This window comes from Salvelinus alpinus, chromosome 10 (genome assembly GCF_045679555.1).
Source record: "Salvelinus alpinus chromosome 10, SLU_Salpinus.1, whole genome shotgun sequence".
Taxonomy (NCBI): Eukaryota; Metazoa; Chordata; class Actinopteri; order Salmoniformes; family Salmonidae; genus Salvelinus; species Salvelinus alpinus.
In genome coordinates this window covers 12,599,019-12,624,978 of record NC_092095.1, presented here as the reverse complement: position 1 = coordinate 12,624,978, position 25,960 = coordinate 12,599,019, and the positions used below count along the sequence as shown (strand labels likewise).

Genomic DNA, 25,960 nt, shown 5'->3' with positions numbered 1-25,960 from the left:
AACAAAATTCTGTTCATTTCATTAACAGCTACCCCACCTGTGTGTGCTCTGGAGAAATCATACGTTGAACTGTATGTTGTGACATTTTTTAATGCTGTCATTCCAGGGACAATATTAGTAAGGGGAAACAATGGAGATTTACCAGTTAACAGTACGGTGAAGAACCGTGCCCAAAAATGTGGCTTCATCTTCAAGCAAGTGGAGATTTTTGTCTTACATGATGCAAAATATTTTACCTTGCTAAAACATGCATACAGCCATTGCCTTGGTATATCCTCTCACACACAGCCATTTCCCTGGTGTAACCTGGAACAAACTGTTCCATGTAACAAACACCTTACTAGTCCCCAAAATGACAGAGTTCAATGTCACAAGTCACAGGAAATAAAACAAATATTCAAAACTCCTTGCACACAAAACACCCACCTGGTGATGATGATATAACTGAGTAGAACAATCCTTCTACACCAGACAGACAACATTACCTACATCCTTCATTCCTATACATTTCAAAGCAATTAAAAATGCCAACAAATCTTTATGCAACACTTTTGTAACATTCCGACAACGTCTGATCTCATCTACCCTCTGCTATCCGGGTGTCATGGTAACCACCTTAGATGCCAACAGATCTTTACTACCTAGGTCTAGACTATACATATCTACCAGCCTACCAAAGTAGCCGGAGATCCTTTTAACATACATAAAACTATGATTCCTCGTCAAAGTATTTGTTTAAAAAGCACTTGCATAGCATGTTTTCTTTTCTCCCTTTTTGTTCTGATACAAACAGCCCAGGCAGACTGTGAATATGTAGGTTAACATTGACAATAAGCATGACAGTGGATCCATTTTAAAATGTCAAACTGGAAAACTGCCATGAAGTCGAGAGTATGACAGCGTGACATCACTCATGCAAGTCATTGGGCAAACTTCGCACAAAAGCCTCAATCTCATTCTCCATGGAGCAGGACATTACTGCACTGGGAGGGAATTCTGTCACGTACATCTCCCCTCCCACTCTCCCTGCGACCTCCCAAATATGAGGAAGGGGCACCAATATTCATCTATTCAGGCTTTCCCCCCCCCAAATGCCTCGACCTAAGCCGCCCCATTTTTGAGATTCCTTTTCACAAGGTTTCCTTAAAATGTGTTCAGTGATAAATGTTGCTGTAGAAATGAAAATGTGACTTTCCCTTTTTACAGTCGATACTCCCGTCCTGTATACTGATTAGGCATAGGTCTCTACAGCGTCTGACCGTTCAAACACCCTTCATGCACACAGAGCTAAGCATACTGTACATGGCACTTAAATTGGTCCTAGGGCAGCTTTTTCTGACACTCCTAATAGAGAAGCAGTTAAATGCTTATCTTCAGGTTAATTACTTACTGATATTTGCCCTTAAAAAGCGATGATATTGATGCATGCTTATTAAGTTGAAGTGCATGGCGACATAGAAACCATCCTGTATCTTTCCTAATAGTACCATTGTAGTGGGAGAGAGAAAGTTGTCTACATGCACCCACATACAGCTTACACTTCTTATTAGCAGTTGTCATTAACCAACTTGACGGGTGACAAATAAGGTTGAATTAACCCTGTTTAAGAACTCAGAAATTAAGAGGATAAAATTGTTTATGCAAAAAAATTATAATAATAATAATAGTTTGTCAAAAGATATGCCCCACTGCGTTTAGAGTTGTTGGAGATCTTTCTAAATAAATTGCCAAATGAAGCATAAAAAAAAATCTGACTGGATATGCATTTCATTACAGTTTCACTTCAAATCTGGCTTGGGTTTGACATCTTAAAAGGCTGCAGTGAATTAAATGTATATCTTAAATCTGTAAATTTCAGTCAGAAGGCAAAATATTGACATTAAATCAGAAGGTTGAACTTGCCATTCTAGCGTTTACAGTTTACTACAGCAACTGGGGAGAGAAATATTGATCTTTAGATCTCACTGCTGATAAATGTTGTTAGCTGTAACTTAGTCACGCTGCATACTTCCTGACAGATTCTATGATATGTCACTCTGGAGGCGTGGCCGCAATGACTTAACTAACCATAACTGAGAAATGGAGATGCTATGATACATCTCTCTGGAGGCTTGGCGACAATGACAACCCTTAAACTGAGAAATGGAGGACTGGACACTAACAAAAATAACCAAGGTGTAATCTGAAATGACACCCTATACAGTGCACTACTTTAAGCTAGTGCTCTGGGCAAAAGTAGTGCACTACATACAGAATAGGGTTCCATTTCAGCCATCCCTGGACACAAACAAAGAGCCAATGGAACCCAATCGATCGTCTCCAAACTACGGATGTCTGTAAACCTTTGTTGAATCTCTTAAACTGAACCCAAAAGTGCAAGTTGCTAACGTTGTCTGTCCCATGTCACGTCTGTGTCAACAGAGTCAGTAGTGCTTCTCCTGCAGGTAGTCTTTCATCTTGTTGGGCAAAGGCAGATTCTGAATTAGGTCAATCCTGGTATACTGTCTGATCACAAACCGACACAGGTACTGCAGGGAGCGCACGTGCATAAACCGAGACACGGGATTGGTCAGCCTGACGGGATAGGTGGCGGACCCTGGTAAGCGAGATCTAGAATAACAGAAGGCTCCATTCTCTGAATCTTTTATGGAGTATTCTATCAGGTCTACCATGGACGTGTGTCCCTCCACATCAGGCTGCTCATAGAAGCTGAAGCGTCCGTTGGAGTGTTCGATGCGGGTGTGGAGGGTCTTGGTCTGGGAGCGGAAACTCAGGCTGAGGAGGTACCTGTCATCCGAGCTGTCCCTGACCAGGAACGAGCCGTCAGGCAGGTTGACCAGCTTCTCCTCGGCCTCCCAGCGTGTGATGGGCCCCCAGTACCAACCCTGCCTGGCTAGCTTCTTCAGCTCCTCAGTCAGGCTGGTTACCACCATTGGTCCACTGCTCCGGACTGAGTCATACAGCCGACTCACCCCCGGAGCAGAGTCGAGGTCAAAGTTCAGGTGTTGCCTCATCCGGGCCGCCACGTGGCCGTCTGCCCCGCCGAACCTGGAGTAAGTCCTGGGGATGTTGTTGCTGGGTAGCGCGGGCAGGAGAGGGGAGCGCTGGGGAGGAGCGGGGTGTTGTTGAGCGTTGACCCTGTCCCTGCAGCTATGGAACATCACACCGTTAGAGCCGATGAAGAGGCCGTTCACCGATTGTGACTCCATGAAGAGGTCCGCTGGAAGGTTCCGGTTCAGACTCACCAGATCCTGGTCCTCCTGACTCTGGTGGTTGGCGTGGAGGGAGCTACTATCCGCCTCCGTCACCACCTCCATGGGCGAGGACCTGTCCAGGCAGAAGGAGTGGGAGACAGAGTGGGACCCCTCTGGGTACATTCCCTCATCTAAAGGCATGGTGTACTGGATGTAGTCCTGCGGCGTGAGGCCCAGGACTACAGGCACGTGTTTGTCATTGTTCGGGTCTCCGTTCTGCGGCTGCTGGAGGTTCTTCAGGGACTCGGCCTGCTCCTGGAAGATGTTCTCCATCTGAAAGTCATGGTGGTGGAACTCCTTCCGCATGCCATTCAGGTTTGGGCTGGGGGAATGGACCATGGCTTTAACCTTCACCTCCATTTTGATGCAGGCCTCATCTGAAGCGACAGGCCGCAGGGGCCAGGGAGACGGGCTGTAATGGTGGCTACGGAGTGACGCTGATCGTAACGGACGCTGGGCCTTGACCTCGTTGAAGCTGATTGGGACCGAGGAGGAGGAGAAGGTGTCATCATCGTCAGCCGACCCCATGGCTAATGAGCCACCTTTGACCTTGGCCTTCTGCTTGGCCGACAGCCTCCTCTTCAGAGAACCCATCAGGCTCTCGCTCTTAGACCGGCCCTTGTTGTGTCCCGCCTTCTCCTCTCCCACATCACCAATTCCCAGGTTGCAGCCCGCAAGATCTTTAGTGTAGCAGCCCCCGAAGAGCGAGTCCTCCTTGGAGAAGTCGGCCACTAGCGAGGGCTGCTGGAGCATGACAAAGTCCCCCCCTCCTTCCTCCTTGACCTTGATGTTGAGGGACTTGCGGATGGTCTTAAGGCTGATTTTCTTCATTCTGAACGGCCCTCCTTGGCAGGGGCGGCTACTCTCCTCCTGGAGTCCTGAAGACGGTGCTGCTATCCACAGAGTCCTCCCATCAGGATGGAGACAGCTGGTCATACACACTGCAGAGCGCTCATCTCCTTAGAGAAAACACAAATAAAAATAACTACAGTTCCACTTTATTTTTTCTTCATAATACAGTAATTAAAGTGTTTCTCGTACCAAATAATGTGTTTCTATAATTCTTGGATGGGCCAACATTAGGCCGACAGTTCCTCTTCCTATATTATATTGGTAATCAATACCCTCATTCAATGCAGATAATCCTGGTACAACACACCTCTACAGACATTTGACACACCCTGATGTTTACTGATAAGCTTACCCTTTTATTATTTGTGCACAGTGTACAAAGTGATTACTCACCATTGCATGACTAGAATTGGTGAGTCAGTTGAACTAACGTTTCATCAGCTTTCCCTTGCTCTAGAAATAAAGATGTGATCATGTTGAATCTGATAGCAATATTGTGGAGATTTAAAATGTACCTACAAACAAATGTAGGTCTAACTATGAATGTCACCAACCATAGTGACATAGCAGAAACCTTTTCAGAAAATTATTCAGCAATCGTTCACCTGGTGTCTTTACACGTCCCTTTTACAGTGTTCATCAAGCTATTGTTGGCTAAATATTATTTACAGACTGTTTCAAAATGAAATGGCATTGTTAGCTAGCCAGCTAAAATATGAACAGAATGAATGCCATAGCTAGGTAACGGTAGATAGGTAGCTTAGAACCTCGTCATTGCTAAAAAGTCAGCTAGTTTATTGATTACGTTTCTAACCTCAAAAGGTCATGTTTTGACAACACATACAGAAGTTGCCATCCAAACAACCATACCTGAAATTATAAATAGCTAACTACACTGAACAAAAATATGAACACAACATGTAAAGTGTTGGTCCCATGTCTCATGAGCTGAAATAAAAGATCCCAGAAATGTTCCAGATGCACAAAAAGCTTATTTCCCTCAAATGTTGTCCACATCTTTGTTTACATTTCTGTTAGTGAGCATTTGTCCTTCGCCAAGATAATCCATCCACCTGACAGGTGTGGCATATCAAGACGCTGATTAAACAGCATGATCATTACATGGTGCCCCTTGTGCTGGGGACAATCCAAGGCCACTCTAAAATGTGCAGTTTTGTCAAACAACACAATGCCACAGATGTCTCAAGTTGAGGGTGCGTGCAATTGGCATGCTGACTGCAGGAATGTCCAACAGAGCTGTTGCCAGAGAATTGAATGTTAATAGCTTTACCATAAACTGCCTCCAACTTAATTTGAGAGAATTTGGCATTATGTCCAACCGGCCTCACAACCATGTGTATTGTCGTGTGGGCGAGCAGTTTATTGATGTCAAAGTTGTGAACAGAGTGCCCCATGGTGGTGGTGGGGTTATGGTATGGGCAGGCATACATTACGGACAATGAACACAATTTAATTTTATAGAAGGCAATTTGAATGAACAGAAATACGGTGACGATCCTAAGGTCAACTTTTTTTTAAGGTGTCTGACCAACAGATGCATATCTGTATTCCCAGTCATGTGAAATCCATAGATTAGGGCCTAATGAATGTATCTTAATTGACTGATTTCCTCATATGAACTGTAACTCAGCAAAATATTTGAAATTGTTGCATTTTTGTTCAGTTTACTTGCATTGCCATTAAATAATTTTCCAAATTGGCCGTGGTGCTAAACTGCATGGTCTTGTCTGTGCCAGCTGCCAAATTAACAATGTTCGCTAATTCGTTAGCTACGAAGCTAATAGCTAGTTAGCCATCTGGGCCTACTAGTCTTTAGTTCTGCTGGCCATCTAGCTAACTAGCCATGTTTACATTGCTAAATCGTTAAGAGAGAACTGTAACATGAATTGTCTAAATTAATCATAGCTAGGTATCCCAAATACGATGTCAGTTTCACCTTGACAGCTGAATATCAATGTAGTAACGGGTAGTTGACAAATGTTAATATTGTGTTGACACGTAATACTGCATTTAGCTGTCTGGTCAACCTAGTTAGCTCACCTAGCCAAATAACGTTACTATAGCTAGCTTACTTGGCTGCCTAGCTACATTCATTAGCTATGAGTTTATTAAACAATCTGTAATAATGTATATTTGGATACTTACTTCGTTAGATGAACATCTGCATACGTGGTAATGTTCACTTGAATTGGGGTTCTCTTGAAATCTGAAAATGGAGCTAACGTTAGCTATTTTAGGCCGGAGCCGAGCTAACTTGCTAGCTACTTAGTTTAGCCAGTCGGCTAGCTTAGCAGTCAAACACATTTCGTGGAAGCAACTGTATCTCGCTAGCTATAAAAAATTAAACAAAAGTGTGTAGCAATTGTTCCCCGTTTTAGCTTTGGCTGTTTATGTTGTATTGTAATACTTCAACAACAATCTATTTATTTAAATACTTTCTGTCGCCCTCTTCTTCTCTCCTTCTGGTGCCTGTTGAATTGTGGGAGAGAGCAAGCTGATAAATACAGCGAATCACATCCAGCCCCCAGGCTGCTGATGTATGAAACCATTTCTAAAATTCATTCAAGACATAGCTGGAGAATGGGTCACAGAATGGTTTGTGTAATACAAATAATGTTATTCTATTGGCCTACACATGCCCCAGACCAATGAATACAGAACACACACACACACACACTCTGGGGAAAAGAAAGCAATGAACATGTCAAATAGTATTTTTTTTAATTGTGGTTGACTGTTTGGTTCTATTACCTGTTGCGCTCACCATACCATTCTGTTTGGCTCTCAGAATGCACATCATACACCCATTAAAATGCCAAGCCCTGAAGGATGTTACAACTAGTAATAATATTTTCCATGGCAATATTATGAGTCCATTTTCTGTCACCCGCAAAACTGACTCTATTGCTTTCCCCCAAAGCAGTGTTACTTAGAAAATGATGCAAGTGAGCGCATCCTAATTTGTATTCCGAAACATATCATATTGGGCTGTCCAATTTTTCCAAACTGTTTATCTGAGTTACCTTATATTCGAGCTACCAGCTCAAACTTGATCTAATTAGTGGACTAATTAGTGTCAGTTTTGTTTTAAAGTGGCTCTAATTGTGTTTACTGCTGCTGGCCTAATTTGGGCCATACACTGTTGGTCATTATTATATTTTGTCTGCGCTGTTAAACTGTCAAGCTCATACAAGGCATACCATGGCAGACTTGCTTAGAGGTGCAGACAGGCCCTATGCAAACACAATAATTACTGAACCCTATTAGGGCTGATCAAGCTGCCTAAACTTGATATGGGCAGAGAGGGAGGTGGTGTTTGTGTGTCTGTGTGGGTGCGCGCGTACATGCGTGTGTGTTGGGTAGGACAGGGAGAGTTTATACGGTTTCACAGGGCACAAGCACCACGGACACCGCCAGTAGCAAACCAGAGTGTCATGGTTTGACACGTCAAATTAGACCTGACAAACAAAGTGTTTCTCTAGTGATGGGCTATTTACTCCCTGGCAGAATGAGTAAACATGTTGCAATTAGCAAAAAAGTGGTGTTACATTTATATGAGCGAAATCAAGCAGTTTTTGTACATTTATATTATAACTGGGTTAAAAGGTATTATTTTGTATCAAATTAATTCTGAAGATTTCAATAGACTACCATAATTTGATGAGAGATTAAATATTAACAGGATTATTGGCTGAATAGCACTGCAATGTACAAGGTACATGAGATTTATGGAGCATTTATGTCTATGACAAGAGATACAAGATCAGTATTTCTACAGAATTTGAACGTATGTATAAGCACAGGAAGCTAAAATGAAAATGTAAAGTCAGAACAACAACCAGGGAAACCTGTCTTGTAATGAGATACCTCTACACAGGGGGCACATTCTTCTTCCTTTGTCTCCTCTTAATTCCAAATGAAAGCTGCATCAGCCATAAATTATTTGCTCAATAGGTCTGCGGCATCCTTCAACTTGACTCAGATCCATAGACTTGACTGCTCTGCCGATGGGGTTTGTCGGGGGTCCCAAGGTGCCCACCCTCATATCCTCAACACTTGCAGCGGAGCGGAAGACGTCTACAGCAGGCATGTCAAGCAGAGATGGCGCCGCTGGGACCACTTGGGTTTTTTGTTTCAGGAATTACTAAGGAATAACACAGGGGGTGTGTGCGACTCTGCACCATGCCAGTGCCCGCCCTCATGCCGCTTGCTCCCTCTCTCAATGCAGGCAGCTAGGGACATGTATTGAATGGATCATGTTTACCTCTTCAGGCCTACTACTAGGTTATGTTCTATAGAACCTTTTATGTTTTTTCCAGCCGGTGAGAGCAGTTCTGCTAGTTATTTAAGATTCAGAGGTCGACCCTGTGCTAAATCAGTCCTTTAAGTCGTCCCAGCTCTCCTATGGGAGAGGTTGTAAGAGGTCTTGGAGGATTGGGCATTAATTACATTTACAACAGTCGTATCCACACTGAATGTAATGAGTCAGCCATAGTAAGACATGAGATGAATGCAAATACTGTATGTTATGTGAAGGAAAAGGGGAAAGAAGATATCATCCATGTTTGCTTAAAAGGATCGGTGGGTCCCCCGTGGGAAGGTTGAGCTAACGTAGGCTAATGTGATTAGCATGAGGTTGTAAGTAACAAGAACATTTCCCAGGACATAGATATATCTGATATTGGCAGAAAGCTTCAATTCTTGTTAATCTAAATGCACTGTCCAATTTACATTAGCCATTACAGTGAAAAAATACCATGCTATTGTTTGAGGAGAAAGCACAGTTGAAAATGTATTAATAAACCAATTAGGCACATTTGGGCAGTCTTGACACAACATTTTGAAAAGAAATGCAATGGTTCATTGGTTCCTACATTAATTTCACATTTCCACAAACTTCAAAGAATATGCATATCCTTGCTTCAGGTATTGAGCTAGGCAGTTGGATTTGTGTATGAACGTAAGCGTTTTTTTTAATGCGTTTTTATGGTGGGAAATGCCTTCTCAAACATGTGAACTTTCATGTGCCTTAATAACAAACTTGTATGCCATCTGTGAATATGAATAAACGTGTTAAATTACGAGCCTAGTTGGTTTAGCCAAAGGAAAAATCAGCAACCTTCCTGCTAGCCATGATTGGCTAAGATAATGAGTGGGCTGGACATGCCGAAAGATGAGTTTGGATTGGTCTGCCATATATCTTCCTTCTGTCTATTTGAGCTGGTCTGTATGTCTAGGTAATCCTGTCTAACGCTGCTATTTAAAAACATGTATTGTGTATTAAAAGTGCAAAAGTGTTGCTCTCCACTTTCTGGAGGACTGAGTTTTGAAATCAGTGGAATTTGAGTATGATAGCTAAGGAGATGGAGAAAACACCTGTCTCCGGATTACATCTTCAAACTAAGGGCAACCATGGCATCCGACAGCAGACACGTCCAACCATGAATGATGTATACGGGGGTAAGATAGTCTAGCTAGCTACATTTTCAGATATTACACGTTTCTAATTTTGACAGAAAGAGCCATTTGCTTGGCTAGCTATAGCCTAATGTTAGCTAGCTAACACTGCACCTGGTTGGTTAGCTACCTGCAGATTCATGCAGGGTAGTAACGTCATGAGTTATGATTATAGTTCATTATTTACCTAGCTAGCTAGCTAACTAAAGTTATGTGTATGACCTTATTATTTGTATCTCAGAGCCATTTGCTTAGCTAGCTATAGCCTAATGTTAGCTAGCTAACATTGAACCTGGTTGGTTAGCTACCTGCAGATTCATGCAGGGTAGTAACGTCATGAGTTATAGTTCATTATTTACCTAGCTAGCTAGTTTACTAAAGTTATGTGTATGACCTTATTATTCGTATCTCAGAGCCATTTGCTTAGCTAGCTATAGCCTAATGTTAGTTAGCTAACATTGAACCTGGTTGGTTAGCTACCTGCAGATTCATGCAGGGTAGTAACGTCATGAGTTGGGATTATGGTTCATTGTATACCTAGACAGCTACATGTCTTAACAAGACTCCACCATGTAAGTAACCATTTTGGGTAGTTCGTAAATTCAGTCTGGCGATCTACTCCAATTTCAGAGCACTCTCGTCTGAGTGCCAGAGCGAGCAGAATAGCTGATGAATTTACGAACGCTCAACACCCGTTGAATATGGCCGGTGTCAGAAAACATCGGCAAAAAAGCATAATTAAATTGTTGCCAGCAGCACAGTTACAGTCACCAACGCTCTGGATAAAATGAAAATAGCCTAACCATCACTGCTAGGGCGAGTTAAATGGTCAGAGAGGGGTGTTCTCTCATTGTGTGTCTGGAATTAGCTAGCAAGCTAACCAATGTTAGCCAGTTAGCTTGGGTGCTTGTCTGCCGTTGTAAGGTCAGAAAGTACAGCTCAACTCTACTCATCAGCCAGAGCTTCCGGTGTGCGTTCTGAACGCTCCGGAGGGACACGTTTTGAATTTACGAATGGACAATCTGAAAGCACAGTTGCAGTCACCAACACTCTGGATAACTAAACAGCCTAACCAGCTCTGCTAGGGCGAGTAATGTTCAGTGAGCTATTCTCTCATTTGTGTCTGGAAGTAGCTAGCAAGTTAGCTTGGGTGCTTGACTTCTGTTGTTAGTACAGACTGCTCGGATCAACCCTTAAAGAGATGGGTGGGGCTAAAGCTTAAGAGGGTGTGCACGATGCTGAATGGGTGTAGACAAAGAAGGGCTATCCAATATTAGTACCAACAGATTCACAGGCCATTTTCTCAAAAGTTAGTTTACAAGTTGATCAACTTTCAAAGCAAAAATTACTTTCCCATTGGTCCTCAACTGTAGTGTATGATGTACCATTTTGTATCTCTAAGTCTCCACTTTTATTCAATTAAAATAAAACACAATTTCAAATTTTGCTACATAAGACCAATTTGAGCTGGTTGGTCACATATACAGTATCATTCACAAGTGATAGGCTAATATTGTCACACATCAGACTTTTCTTGATTTAATCTTGTCTTTACATATAATAAATAATATATGTGTTAAATTAATTTTGATTTAGAATGGACCATTATCATGCACTCGAAACAAGGGCAGGGGAAAAAAATAGATGTAATCTACGCACATAGCAAATGGTGGTAACCTTTCCTGTGGTTCATTTTCATGCCAGCCAGGTAGGCTATACCCCTGTTATAAAGATAAACACTGTGCTTAATATTAGGAAACTTGAGAAATAAATATAATAGGCCTAGCCTATAGAAAGCTGATGGTATCCTCCTCTTTTTAATAGAGGCCATCACTGTTTTCTCACACAATTGCATAGCCTATGGAAATGTTGCGCAACGTGAGCACATGGGCTCTCATCAAGTGTTTGATTCGGTTTTCAATTACATTTGCATTGATGTCAGAATGATTAGAGTGCAGTCACGAGCCATCATGACTCATGACCGCTGGTGTGGTGGTAAAGCTGTCACCGTAACAGCCCTAGATGGGCCTTCCCCTAAGAGAGTCAGATGAAAGCTTTGGCTCAAGCAAACAAATGATGTCAGCTACATTTTCTTTGTACATGTGGAAATGGTCACGGAAATTGTTTTCATCAAAATCATTCACTGGTTTGCTCCTGTCTATAACCACTCTTCTGTCAGGTCTTGGTAGTGCTCTTTGATCATCATTGAAATAGTCCAGGTTATCCATTTACCTCCATTTCCAAAGTCAACCTGGAGGCCTTTGTCTTGCATTTCAAAGATGGTATTATCTTTTACCATATCTAATGTGTTAAATTCTCCTACATTAATTTCACATTTCCACAAACTTCAAAGTGTTTAATTTCAAATGGTATCAAGAATATGCATATCCTTGCATCAGGTCCTGAGCTACAGGCAGTTAGATTTGGTATGTCCTTTTAGGCAATTTTTTTTAAAGGGGCGGATCCTTAAGCTTCATACCCATCCCGGATCTGGGAGCATCCTCATCAAAAAAGCTGACTAGCATAGCCTAGCCTAACGGGGCAGGGATATCATATAATATAATTTCATGAAATCACAAGTCCAATACAGCAAATGAAAGATAAACATCTTCTGAATCCAGCCATCATTTCCGATTTTTTAAATGTTTTACAGCGAAAACACAATATGTATTTATATTAGCTAACCACAATAGCCAAACACACAACGGCATATTTTCACCATGTTTCCACCGCATAGGTAGCCTTCACAAAACCCACAAATAGAGATAAAATTAATCACTAACCTAGAACAACTTCATCAGATGACAGTCTTATAACATCATGTTATACAATACATTTATGTTTTGTTCGAAAATGTGCATATTTATAGCTACAAATCCTGGTTTTACATTGTAGCCACCATCACAAATAGCACCAAAGCAGCCAGAATAATTACAGAGAGCAACGTGAAATACATAAATACTCATCATAAAACATTTATGAAAAATACATGGTGTACAGCAAATGAAAGATAAACATCTTGTGAATCCAGCCAATATTTCCAATTTTTTTAAGTGTTTTACAGCAAAAACACAATATAGAATTATATTAGCTCATCACCATAGCCAAACACACAAAGCTATTTATCCACCGCCAGCATAGATTTCACAAAAACAGCAATATAGATAAAATTAATCACTAACCTTTGGACAACTTCATCAGATGACAGTCTTATAACATCATGTTATACAATACATTTATGTTTTGTTCGAAAATGTGCATATTTAGAGCTGCAAATCGTGGTTATACATTGTGAATATGTAGCAACAATTCACCAAAATCTCCAGAGATATTTTGGACAGTCACCTAATCTAATCAAATAACTCATCATAAACTTTACTAAAAAATACATGTTGTACAGCAAATGAAAGATACACTGGTTCTTAATGCAACCGCTGTGTTAGATTTTTAAAAATAACTTTACTACAACATACAAAATGCATTATTGTGAGACAGCGCTCAGCGCTTGGATTCTACATATTCCACAGAAATACGAAATAACATCATAAATTGTGTCTTACTTTTGCTGAGCTTCCATCAGAATGTTGTGCAAAGGAGTCCTTGGTCCAGAATAAATCGTTGTTTGGTTTTAGAATGTCCATTTCTTCTGTCGAATTTGCAACCTTGGCTAGCCATGTGACGCGAACATGCCCATCTTCTCTTGGCGCAAAGAACGGAAAATTCCAAAAGTCCCAATAAACGTTGAATAAACTGATCAAACTCGGTTGACAAATCCTACTTTATGATGTTTTTCTCATATGTATCAAATAAAATCAGAGCCGGAGATATTCGCCGTGTATACCGAACGCTTTTCAGAAGACTATATGGAGCTCCTTCGCGCGCCGTGGAAAACTGACAAAATGGCTGACCTGTCACTCCAAAAGCTGTTATTCGGCCTCAGATCAAGCTAGACACCCCATTCAACCTTCCACTGCCTGTTGACATCTAGTGGAATGCGTATGAAGTGCATACATATCGATAAATAAAAGCCAGTTGAATAGGCAGGCCCTGAAACAGAGCCTCGTTTTCAGATTTTTCACTTCCTGTATGGAAGTTTGCTGCCAAATGAGTTCTGTTTTACTCACAGATATAATTCAAACAGTTTTAGAAACTTCTGAGTGTTTTCTATCCAATAGTAATAATAATATGCATATTGTATGATCTAGAACAGAGTACGAGGCCGTTTAATTTGGGCACGATTTTTTCCAAAGTGAAAACAGCGCCCCCCTATTGACAAGAAGTTTTAAGAGGTTTTAATCTTGTAGTCAGGGTGAGGTATGTCTTGAACTATGACTGCCACAACATATCATGAATTCTGTACCTTAAACACGGTCTCCTGTTGCCATATGTTCTAGAGGTCGACCGATTATGATTTTTCAACGCCGATACCGATACCGATTATTGGAGGACCAAAAAAAGCCGATACCGATTAATCGACCGATTTTTAAAAATGTATTTGTAATAATGACAATTACAACAATACTGAATGAACACTTATTTTAACTTAATATAATACATCAATAAAATCAATTTAGCCTCAAATAAATAATGAAACATGTTCAATTTGGTTTAAATAATGCAAAAACAAAGTGTTGGAGAAGAAAGTAAAAGTGCAATATGTGCCATGTAAGAAAGCTAACGTTTAAGTTCCTTGCTCAGAACATGAGAACATATGAAAGCTAGTGGTTCCTTTTAACATGAGTCTTCAATATTCCCAGGTAAGAAGTTTTAGGATGTAGTTATTATAGGCCTATTTCTCTCTATACGATTTGTATTTCATATACCTTTGACTATTGGATGTTCTTATACGCACTTTAGTATTGCCAGTGTAACAATATAGCTTCCATCCCTCTCCTCGCCGCTACCTGGGCTCGAACCAGGAACACACCGACAACAGCCACCCTCGAAGCAGCGTTACCCATGCAGAGCAAGGTCAGACTGCTCTATCAAATCATAGACTTAATTATAACATAATAACACACAGAAACACGAGCCTTAGGTTATTAATATGGTCGAATCCGGAAACTATCATCTCGAAAACAAAACTTTCATTCTTTCAGTGAAATACGGAACCGTTCCGTATTTTATCTAACGGGTGGCATCCATAAGTCTAAATATTCCTGTTACATTGCACAACCTTCAATGTTATGTCTTAATTACGTAAAATTCTGGCAAACTGTTGCATATACCCTGACTCTGCGTGCAACGCCCAGAGCCTGAGTCACCACCGTGGTCAGATGCCCACCCAGACCCTCCCCTAGACTTTCTGCTGGTGCGCCCGGAGTTCGCACCTTGAGGGGGGGGGTTATGTCACGTTCCTGACCTGTTTTCTGTTAGTTTTATGTGTTAGTTGGTCAGGACGTGAGTTTGGGTGGGCATTTCTATGTTTTCTGTTTCTATGTTGGTTTTGGGTTGCCTGGTATGGCTCTCAATTAGAGGCAGGTGTTTGACGTTTCCTCTGATTGAGAGTCATATTAAGGTAGGCTGTTCACAATGTTTGTTTGTGGGTGGTTGTCTCCTGTGTCTGTGTCGATGTTACACCATACGGGACTGTTTGCGGTTTGTTCGTTTCATGTAGTCTGTTCCTGTTATTTGCGTTCTTCACGTTATATGTAAGTTCGTCGTTTCAGGTCTGTCTACATCGTTTGTTGTTTTATTAGTTATCAAGTATAGTTCGTTTTCGTCTGTTTTGTTTGTTTAATAAATCATGTCATTTCACTACGCTGCGCCTTGGTTTAATCCCTGCTCCTCCTCTTCGGATGAAGAGGAGGAGGAACGCCGTTACACAGGCGGGCTCCTCGTGAGGCAAGTGGTTAGAGCGTTGGACTAGTTAAGCGTAAGGTTGCAAGATTGAATCGCCGAGATGACAAGGTAAAAATCTGTCGTTCTGCCCCTGAACAAGGCAGTTAACCCACCGTTCCTAGGCCGTCATTGAAAATAAGAATGTGTTCTTAACTGACTTGCCTAGTTAAATAAAAGTGTAAAAAAAAAATATATGAAATTAAGATGATTTATTACAGGCCGAACCAAGCATTACACCATTTGCCTTCATACCCAAAACACCCCAAAACATAATAGTTCCCCAACATTATACTGTATTCACTTTTTACGGTTTGCAACTGCACATGGGGACAAAGATCATACTTTTTGGAGAAATGTCCTCTGGTCTGATGAAACAAAAACAGAACTGTTTGGCCATAATGCCCATCGTTATGTTTAGAGGAAAAAGGGGGAGGCTTGCAAGCCGAAGAACACCATCCCAACTGTGAAGCACAGGGGTGGCAGCATCATGTTGTGGGGGTGCTTTGCTGCAGAAGGGACTGGTGCACTTCACTAAATAAATGGCATCATGAGGAAGGAAAAGTATGTGGATATATTGAAGCAAAATCTCAAGACATCAGTCAGGAAGTTAATCCTTGGTAGCAGGTGTGTCTTCCAAATCGGCAATGACCCCAAGTGTACTTCCAAAGTTGTGGAAAAATGGCTTAAGGACAACAAAGTCCTTTTTGTGGGAAAAACTGAAAAAGCGTGTGCGAGCAAGGAGAACTACAAACCTGACTCAGTTACACCAGCTCTGTCAGGAGGAATGGGCCAAAATTCAATCAACGTATTGTGGGAAGCTTGTGGAAGGTTACCCGAAACGTTTGACCCAAGTTAAACAATTTAAAGGCAATGCTACCAAATACTAATTGAGTGTATGTAAACTTATGACCAACTGGGAATGTGATGAAAGAAATTAAAGCTGAAATAAATAATTACCTCTAATATTATTCTGAGATTTCACATTCTTCAAATAAAGTTTTGATCCTAATTGACCTAAAACAGGGATTTTTACCTAGGATTACATTTCAGGAATTGTGAAAAACTGAGTTAAAATGTATTTGGCTCAAGTGTATGTAAACTTCCGACTTCAACTGTATGTATGTATGTATGTATGTATGTACATACAGTGGGGAGAACAAGTATTTGATACACTGCCGATTTTGCAGGTTTTCCTACTTACAAAGCATGTAGAGGTCTGTAATTTTTATCATAGGTACACTTCAACTGTGAGAGACGAAAAATCAAAACAAAAATCCAGAAAATCACATTGTATGATTTTTAAGTAATTCATTTGCATTTTATTGCATGACATAAGTATTTGATACATCAGAAAAGCAGAACTTAATATTTGGTACAGAAACCTTTGTTTGCAATTACAGAGATCATACGTTTCCTGTAGTTCTTGACCAGGTTTGCACACACTGCAGCAGGGATTTTGGCCCACTCCTCCATACAGACCTTCTCCAGATCCTTCAGGTTTCGGGGCTGTCGCTGGGCAATACGGACTTTCAGCTCCCTCCAAAGATTTTCAATTGGGTTCAGGTCTGGAGACTGACTAGGCCACTCCAGGACCTTGAGATGCTTCTTACGGAGCCACTCCTTAGTTGCCCTGGCTGTGTGTTTCGGGTCGTTGTCATGCTGGAAGACCCAGCCACGACCCATCTTCAATGCTCTTACTGAGGGAAGGAGGTTGTTGGCCAAGATCTCGCGATACATGGCCCCATCCATCCTCCCCTCAATACGGTGCAGTCGTCCTGTCCCCTTTGCAGAAAAGCATCCCCAAAGAATGATGTTTCCACCTCCATGCTTCACGGTTGGGATGGTGTTCTTGGGGTTGTACTCATCCTTCTTCTTCCTCCAAACACGGCGAGTGGAGTTTAGACCAAAAAGCTCTATTTTTGTCTCATCAGACCACATGACCTTCTCCCATTCCTCCTCTTGATCATCCAGATGGTCATTGGCAAACTTCAGACGGGCCTGGACATGCACTGGCTTAAGCAGGGGGACCTTGCGTGCGCTGCAGGATTTTAATCCATGACGGCGTAGTGTGTTACTAATGGTTTTCTTTGAGACTGTGGTCCCAGCTCTCTTCAGGTCATTGACCAGGTCCTGCCGTGTAGTTCTGGGCTGATCCCTCACCTTCCTCATGATCATTGATGCCCCACGAGGTGAGATCTTGCATGGAGCCCCAGACCGAGGGTGATTGACCGTCATCTTGAACTTCTTCCATTTTCTAATAATTGCGCCAACAGTTGTTGCCTTCTCACCAAGCAGCTTGCCTATTGTCCTGTAGCCCATCCCAGCCTTGTGCAGGTCTACAATTTTATCCCTGATGTGGGATAAAATGGCCAAGACACAGCTCTCTGGTCTTGGCCATTGTGGAGAGGTTGGAGTCTGTTTGATTGAGTGTGTGGACAGGTGTCTTTTATACAGGTAACGAGTTCAAACAGGTGCAGTTAATACAGGTAATGAGTGGAGAACAGGAGGGCTTCTTAAAGAAAAACTAACAGGTCTGTGAGAGCCGGAATTCTTACTGGTTGGTAGGTGATCAAATACTTATGTCATGCAATAAAATGCAAATTAATTACTTGAAAATCATACAATGTGATTTTCTGGATTTTTGTTTTAGATTCCGTCTCTCACAGTTGAAGTGTACCTATGATAAAAATTACAGACCTCTACATGCTTTGTAAGTAGGAAAACCTGCAAAATCGGCAGTGTATCAAATACTTGTTCTCCCCACTGTATGTATGTATGTATGTATGTATGTATGTATGTATGTATGTATGTATGTATGTATGTATGTATGTATGTATGTATGTATGTATGTATGTATGTATGTATGTATGTATATATGTATATATGTATGTATGTATGTATGTATGTATGTATGTATGTATGTATGTATGTATGTATGTATGTATCCCCATGGGTACGTGTACAGCTGTATCAACAAGACAATGTTGTAACCACAACAAGTCAACATGAGTTGACAATAGCTGGAGACTGCAACTCAAACAATACTTTTAACACTGCATGAGCAAATGTTTGCAATTGTGTAGGTGTGATTTTAACCTTGTGAGCATTCAAAGCACAGAATCCTAGCTAACTCAACAGCATCACATGACTACTCAAACAATGTATACATGTGTACTCCACTTCAATGATAGAGCCTACACATCAAAAGCAGATCAGCCGGTGCTACATGTAATCACAAAACAAACGTGTTTACCTTTTTATCACATCAACTTCACACCTATGATGTTTATGGTCAGGGCATCAGATGATACCGACTCCAGATGGGACGAGGAGTTTAAGATCAAAGGGTTACCACGACAATGAGGCCTGTATATGACATCACATAACCATAGCCTGATGTTCTGGAGCTTTACTATGTGCAGGGATAATATTAGTTTGTGGTGTATAATAAATGTGAAGGAAATCAACCTACAATTGATAATGTGAACAGTGCACCTAAGTCAGACAGACAACCATGGGAAAACTGAACAAACAAATCATTGCGCTTGTCTCAAGGTTGGCACTCACTCAGAGCCAAATGCGAAGGTTTGAACATCAGGCTTGGGGGGGAATGAGTCGGCAGACTTTGGACCAAAAGGAGGGTGATTACCACAACGATGAGGCTCAGCGCGAGACAAGGGCAGATGACTCACAACAGCACGGTTGTCATTTATTTGAAGTGAAGTTTTGCTCCCTGCACACTACTGACATGAATGACTGATCCAACAGACACACTGACTGGCTGCTAAACAGGAAAGGGCGTAAGGCGAAACATTTAACAGACCACACACAGTCTGACTTTTCAGTAAGGTATTTTACATCCAGATAAAGGGAACCCCCCCCCCCCTCTCTTCTGGGTGAAGAATCTCCCTCAAAATGACACCACTCTAATGTCCTTTCAATTCCATCAGAGCTGAGGTTGTGTTCTTGTTGGACATCAGTTAAGTGGAAAATGTGTTTTATTGCTGTCCTCTCGACATGCCCAGCCTCTACAAGGCTCTCAACAAGCCTCTTTCAACATATTTTTTTTATAACTAGGCAAGTCAGTTAAGAACAAATTCATATTTACAATGACAGCCTAAGAACAGTGGGTTAACTGCCTTGTTCAGGGCCAGAACAACAGATTTATACCTTGTCAGCTCGTAGATTCAATCTAGCAACCTTTATGGTTACTGGCCCAACACTCTAACTACTAGGCTACCTGCCACCCCAAAATATTGAGAGGGACTGAAGAGACTAATTGTTGAGAGTGTCTAGGTTTCCAGGTGGAACCACAGGTGAATTGGATTGTAAGAACAGTTTTGCGCAACAGAAAAAAATCAACTTCAGAGAGGAGGCTTGGAAAAGAAAACTGGAGACGCTTCAGCCAAGTCAAAACAAAGGAAGTAGGATCTTCGGTGTGGGAAGAAAATAAACTTTACATCAAAACTCAAATGCACTTTCAAAAGTATGCAACACCCTGCAGGCTTCTCAAGTACTCTGTGATTATCTTATTTTTCTTGTCAAATTATCATCGTGCTTAAGTTTTTTAATTGTAACCCTTCCGATTGATCAAATATCTGCATCCTCTCTTAAGAGTGAGATCTCAAGTAGTTGGATTATTACAGACCACAGGAGGCTGCTGAGGGGAGATAATCAAATCAAATTGTATTTGTCACATGCACCTCAAATACAACCGTACCTTACCACTTACTTACAAGCCCTTAACCAACAATGCAGTTCAAGAAATAAAGTAAGGAAAATATTTACCTAATAAACTCAAGTAAAAAAATCGAATCAAAAAGTAACACAAGAAAATTACATAACAATAACAAGGCTATATACAGGGGGTACCGGTACCGAGTCAATGTGTGGAGGTACAGGTTAGTCGAGGTAATTTGTACATGTATGTAGGGGTAAAGTAACTATGCATAGATAATAAACTGTGAGTAGCAGCAGTGTAAAAACAAAGGCAGGGGGGGGTTCAATGTAAATTGTCCGGGTGGCCATTTGATTAATTGTTCAGCATTCTTATGTCTTGCAGGTAGAAGCTGTTAAGGAGTCTTTAAGATCTAGACCTGACGCTCCGGTACTGCTTGCCATGCGGTATCAGGGAGAACAGTCTGACTTGGGTGACTGGAGTCTGACCATTTTTGGGGCCTTCCTCTGACACCACCTAGTATATAGGTCCTAATAAACGGTCAGAATGGAACGCCATCAAACATATGGAAATCATGTGTTTGATGTATTTGATACCATTCCACTAATGCCGCTCCAGCCATTAGCGCGAGCCCATTCTCCCCAATTAAATCTCCGTCAATCTCCTGTGGTACAGACAGAGTGGCTATGAAAACAAATGAGGCCTACACTTTTTTTGGAAAGGCTGTACCCATCCACTCCGATTCTTTGGCAAACGAATGATTTTTTAAATATATATTATATCAGATGAATTGAATGACAAGATCATTTGGGTGCCCTCAAAACTTAACTCAATCTGTCATGTATGAATAAGGTTCCCTGATTTTGAAATGTTTCTTTAAATATTGACCATCCCTGGTCAGAGGACTCTCTTTACATTTCAAGACTGTTTACATTTCTAAAGCCATGAGAGAAAAGATATGACCCACATTAAGATGCCATTAGATTATTGATGGAATGGACAGTTACATTTTGACCTGGTGTAAGACCTGTGAAGAAATGCTGCTAATCAAACATTTACCACAAAGGATGAGATAAGGACAGCTCTCTTTTTACATTTATGAAATAATTACCAATTCCTAACCCTATGTATGTAAGCCATTATTCATAATTGAACAGACCTGATTGCCAGCATTAGATTGAAGTGTGAATTCAACCTACAATGACAGTTTTGCTATTTGAATGAATCAATACCCCGTTTTTACTGTGTATGCAAACACTACATCAGCTTGGTCATCAGCTTGGTCATGGAAAATGTGGTTACACACTGACAAGTTATATGATCCCTTCAATCATTCCAGACGGGATATTTATAATTGAGCTTGACTTGAGAAGCACAGGCTGTTCAGACTTACCGTAGGCTAACCTTTCTTGATAGCTGGTTGGATTTCCAAGATGCAAAGAGGAGATTCAGAGGAACCTGAATTAAGAGCTTCTGTACTGTTATAAACAAGTAAAACCAATGCATTTCGGCCCTTGGCCTTAAATCAGAGTTAACAGACTGAAAAATATAATAAGGTTAAATTATCACGTTTAGGGATGTGTCACGACTCCTACCGAAGGTGGCTTCTCTTCCTGTTCAGGCGGTGCTCGGCGGTCGTCGTCACCGGTCTACTAGCTGCCACCGATCCCTTTTTCCTTTTCTGTTGGTTTTGTCTTATTAGTTACACCTGTTTCTTGTTTACGTTTAGTTGGGCTATTTTAGCTGGTCGGCCTGCCTGCTCTTTGTGCGGGCTTATTATTTCCACTGTGTTTGTGTGTGGTAGTGTTTTGGTAGCGTGTTTCGTTTTGTGGATATTCCCTCTGGACTTGTTAGGTCCTGGTTTTGGGTATCATGTTTGTTTGCGCCCGTGAGTGTTGGCGCGCACAAATTTTCCCTGTGCCTAATAAAGCACTACTCAGTACTTTCTGCCTCCTGCGCCTGACTCCGCACCCACTACGCTTTAGTGCGTCACAGGATGACACAGATGCAGACAGTGTCGAAGTAACAAAAGTTTATTACTAGAACAGGGGGCAGGCAAAATGAAAGGTCAAGGGCAGGCAGAGGTCAGTAATCCAGATCAGAGTCCAAAAGGTACAGAACAGAAGGCAGTCTCAGGGTCAGGGCAGGCAGAGGTCAATAATCCAGTGTGGTGTGACAAGGTACAGAACGGCAGGCAGGGTCAGGGCAGGCAGAATGGTCAAAACCGGGAAAACTAGAAATAGACAGGAGCAAGGGGAAAACCGCTGGTAGGCTTAACGAACAAAACGAACTGGCAATAGACAAACAGAGAACACAGGTATAAATACACTGGGGATAATGGGGAAGATGGGCGACACCTGGAGGGGGGTGGAGACAAGCACAAAGACAGGTGAAACATCAGGGCGTGACATTAATATACATTTCAGATTGGCCTCCTATGGGTTCAGGGACCAATCACAATGGGATTATAAAACAGCAAGATTTGATTTATTAAATAAATTGGACATTTAATCAATAACATCATGCTTTTGTTTGTACTTGCATTGTCATTGGTCCCTGAGCCCATAGAAGGTAATTCTGAAATATATATATATAAAAAAAGTTACTCATGTAACCACGGTTCTATGAGTGGAGTGAAGGCCCATAGGAGAGCTCCTAATTAGCTCCTATTGGTATAGGGCGTGGGGCCTATTGGTATAGGGCTAGCTCCTATTGGTATAGGGCCTAGCTCCTATTGGTATAGGGCGTAGCTCCGCGAGCCAAAAATGTACTCCCTGCCAAACCAAACACTTCCCTCATAATGAAAAGGTTCGATCCAACTAAGGCCAAGACTTAGAGTCAACAGTGCATAAAAAACAAGTGCCTCAATCAATGTGTTCCCTGCTGGTCAATATACCACAACCAGTCAATAAGTGGGGGACCGAAAAAATCATTGATCAGATAAATTGTACCTGCAGTCCATAACCATGAAAAACGCCCCTCACTGTTTGTCCCCCATGGAGAGGGCTGTATCAAATACATATTTATAACAGCCCATAACCCACACTCCGCGCTTACATCCTCTCAACGGCAACACTGAGTAGAGACTGCGCGAAAGAGCTTGAGGACACATCCAAGAAATAATAGCGGATAAAAGGGAAAGCTACGACCACATCGCTACCATACAAACACTCCCACACCAGAGGCCGCCACTCCACGTGGCACACAAATGACTGGGGCGATGACCTGACTTAGCAGCTCCCGAGTGGCTCAGCAGTCTAAGGCACTGCATCTCAGTGCTAGACGAGTCACTACATCGTCACTACACGTCACCTCATTGTGAGGAGCGGGAGAGAAAGCCTGCAATTCCAAGATCTGTGAGCTCTTAATAATCTTAAACAAAAAAGATGGATTAGGACATAACCCCGCTCTGCTCAAATCACCATTAATGGCAAGGCAGTCAGGTGAAGTGGACAGAGCGTGCAATCCCTGACTCGGTTAGTGGAGGTCAAGGCAAGTAACAATGCTGTCTTGAGATACAGCATCTTGAGTGAAATCTGCGCCAAGGGCTCGAAGGGGGGCTCACATAGCACCTGGAGCACCAATGCCAAATCCTATTGTGGAACCGTAGTCCTGGTCACCAGTCTTAGTCTCCGTGTCCCCGAAAGGAACCGTTTAACAAGTGGATGGCTGAAAACAGACACCGTACCTTAACCCTCATGACAAGCTGAAATCACAGAGGCATCTACTTTAACAGTAGCTGATGAATGTAGCTTCTCGAATAGAGTACTGTAGGAATGAGAGAATGCCTGGCAACACAGGGTCCGCAATCTCTCCAATGCACCAATGCGTAAAGAAGTTCCATTTACTTGCGTGGGTCTTGGAAGTGGAACTAGCCTGCGCGCCCTGTATCGTGCAGATGACCGCGGCTGATAACCCATAGCTCACTAACTTGTCCCTCTCAGGAACCAAGCCATCAGTGGTCGGTCCAGCACAGGCCATTGACCTATCGAGTCTCCCGCCTGAAATAGGGCATCCTGACGATATGGAATTGGCCATGGTAGCAAAACTAACATCTGGACCATCTCTGCAAGCCATGGAGCTCCCAGGCAATTGGGCGTTATCAGAATGATTGACAGTCCTTCTGATCTCATCCGTGACAGAAGGGGGAGAATGGAGGGAAAAGGAGGGAAAGCATACAGAAGGCCTTTCGGTCATGGGCTGTGGGCAAAAGCATCTGTCCCCAGTGGGGATTTGTCCTGCGTGAGGAGCGAGAATAAAAGGAGGCAGTGCGCATTGACCCGCAAAGCAAACTGGTCCACCTCTCCCGAACTGTTCCCATAACTGGAGAACAATGTTGGGGTGTAGGCGCCATTCCTCGAGACGTAAGATCCTTGTTGAGGTAGCCTGGAATGTGGTCAGCTGTCAATGAGCAAAGGCACCCGTGTGCCTATAACCACAAGCTCTCTGATATCTGATGGAGAGCAGGAGAACTGACTCGCCCTTGACAGTTGATGTATGCTACTGTCGGTCAATTATCTGACCAGACCAACACATTGCGAAACCAAAACCGAGGAGCGAAAATGTTGTCAAACCAGCAGCACTGTCTCTAGCTCTAGGAGATTGATGTGGCGATTCTCTGATGGAGACCACACATCCCCCACTGCCCGAGTCTGGCACGTTCCTTACCCATCCAGTCAGAGAAGCATCTTTGTAGACTTGAAGACAAGAGGAGACTCTTCTCGCCAGGATGCCACACATCAGGGCACATAGGTCTCGCCAATGTACCAGGTCCACTCCGAGAGCGATGGGAACGACAAACATCCGGGGACCGTGGCGCACAGGGTCCAGCCGCAGCTGGGCGAACCACCATTGCAGCCTGCGCATGTGCAATAGCCCCAATGGGACTACAGTGTGGGCCGATGACATGAGTTCTAACAGGGACATCACAGAGCTTGCTGTCACCATGCGCATGGGATGGTATCGCCTGAGAGCTGAATTTCTCTTCTGTGTTCTGATATCCCACATGGTTGGGGTTTCTAACTGCTCCCCCGGGTTTCTAACTGCTCCCCCGGGTTTCTAACTGCTCCCCCGGGTTTCTAACTACTCCCCCGGGTTTCTAACTGCTCCCCCGGGTTTCTAACTGCTCCCCCGGGATTCTAACGGCTCCACCAGGGTTTCTAACTGCTCCCCCCGGGTTTCTAACTGCTCCCCCCGGGTATCTAACTGCTCCCCCTGGTATCTAACTGCTCCCCCCGGGTATCTAACTGCGCCCCCTGGTATCTAACTGCGCCCCCTGGTATCTAACTGCTCCCCCTGGTATCTAACTGCTCCCCCTGGTGTCTAACTGCTCCCCATAGTGTCTATCTGCTCCCCCTGGTGTCTAACTGCTCCCTCTGGTGTCTAACTGCTCCCCGTGCTTTCTAACTGCTCCCCGTGGTATCTAACTGCTCCCCCTGGAATCTAACTGCTCCCCCTGGAATCTAACTGCTCCCCCTGGAATCCAACTGCTCCCCCTGGAATCCAACTGCTCCCCTTGGAATCGAACTGCTCCCCCTGGAATCGAACTGCTCCCTCTGGAATCGAACTGCTCCCCCTGGTATCTAACTGCTCCCCCGTGGTGTCTAACTTCTCCCCCTGGTGTCTAACTGCTCCCCGTGGTGTCTAACTGCTCCCCTTGGTGTCTAACTGCTCCCTCTGATGTCTAACTGCTCCCCCTGGTATCTAACTGCTCCCTCTGATGTCTAACTGCTCCCCTTGGTGTCTAACTGCTCCCTCTGATGTCTAACTGCTCCCCTTGGTGTCTAACTGCTCCCCTTGGTGTCTAACTGCTCCCCTTGGTGTCTAACTGCTCCCCCTGGTGTCTAACTGCTCCCCT

The 25,960-nt window shown here is 42.8% G+C and overlaps 1 protein-coding gene across 4 annotated transcripts; it reads right to left on the bottom strand.

Annotated features, from left to right (window-relative positions):
* Positions 1-2,278: 2,278 nt before the first annotated feature.
* Positions 2,279-6,653, bottom strand: LOC139531513 (suppressor of cytokine signaling 6-like). Of its 4 annotated transcripts, none has more exons than XM_071328014.1 (3): positions 6,273-6,653; positions 4,500-4,559; positions 2,279-4,213 (listed from the first exon to the last, which is right to left on the bottom strand). In XM_071328014.1, the coding sequence occupies exon 3, from the start codon at positions 4,188-4,190 to the stop codon at positions 2,424-2,426; it is 1,767 nt and encodes a 588-aa protein (XP_071184115.1). In that variant the 5' UTR covers positions 4,191-4,213; positions 4,500-4,559; positions 6,273-6,653; the 3' UTR covers positions 2,279-2,423. The 4 variants fall into 4 exon arrangements, with proteins under 4 accessions (XP_071184115.1, XP_071184118.1, XP_071184116.1 ...); XM_071328017.1 differs by having other exon boundaries at positions 2,279-4,210; positions 6,273-6,618; XM_071328015.1 differs by lacking the exon at positions 4,500-4,559 and having other exon boundaries at positions 6,273-6,618.
* Positions 6,654-25,960: the final 19,307 nt, after the last annotated feature.

Excerpts from the sequence above, each read along its gene's own strand:
- LOC139531513 (XM_071328014.1), bottom strand. The coding sequence starts at position 4,190 with ATGACCAGCTGTCTCCATCCTGATGGGAGGACTCTGTGGATAGCAGCA.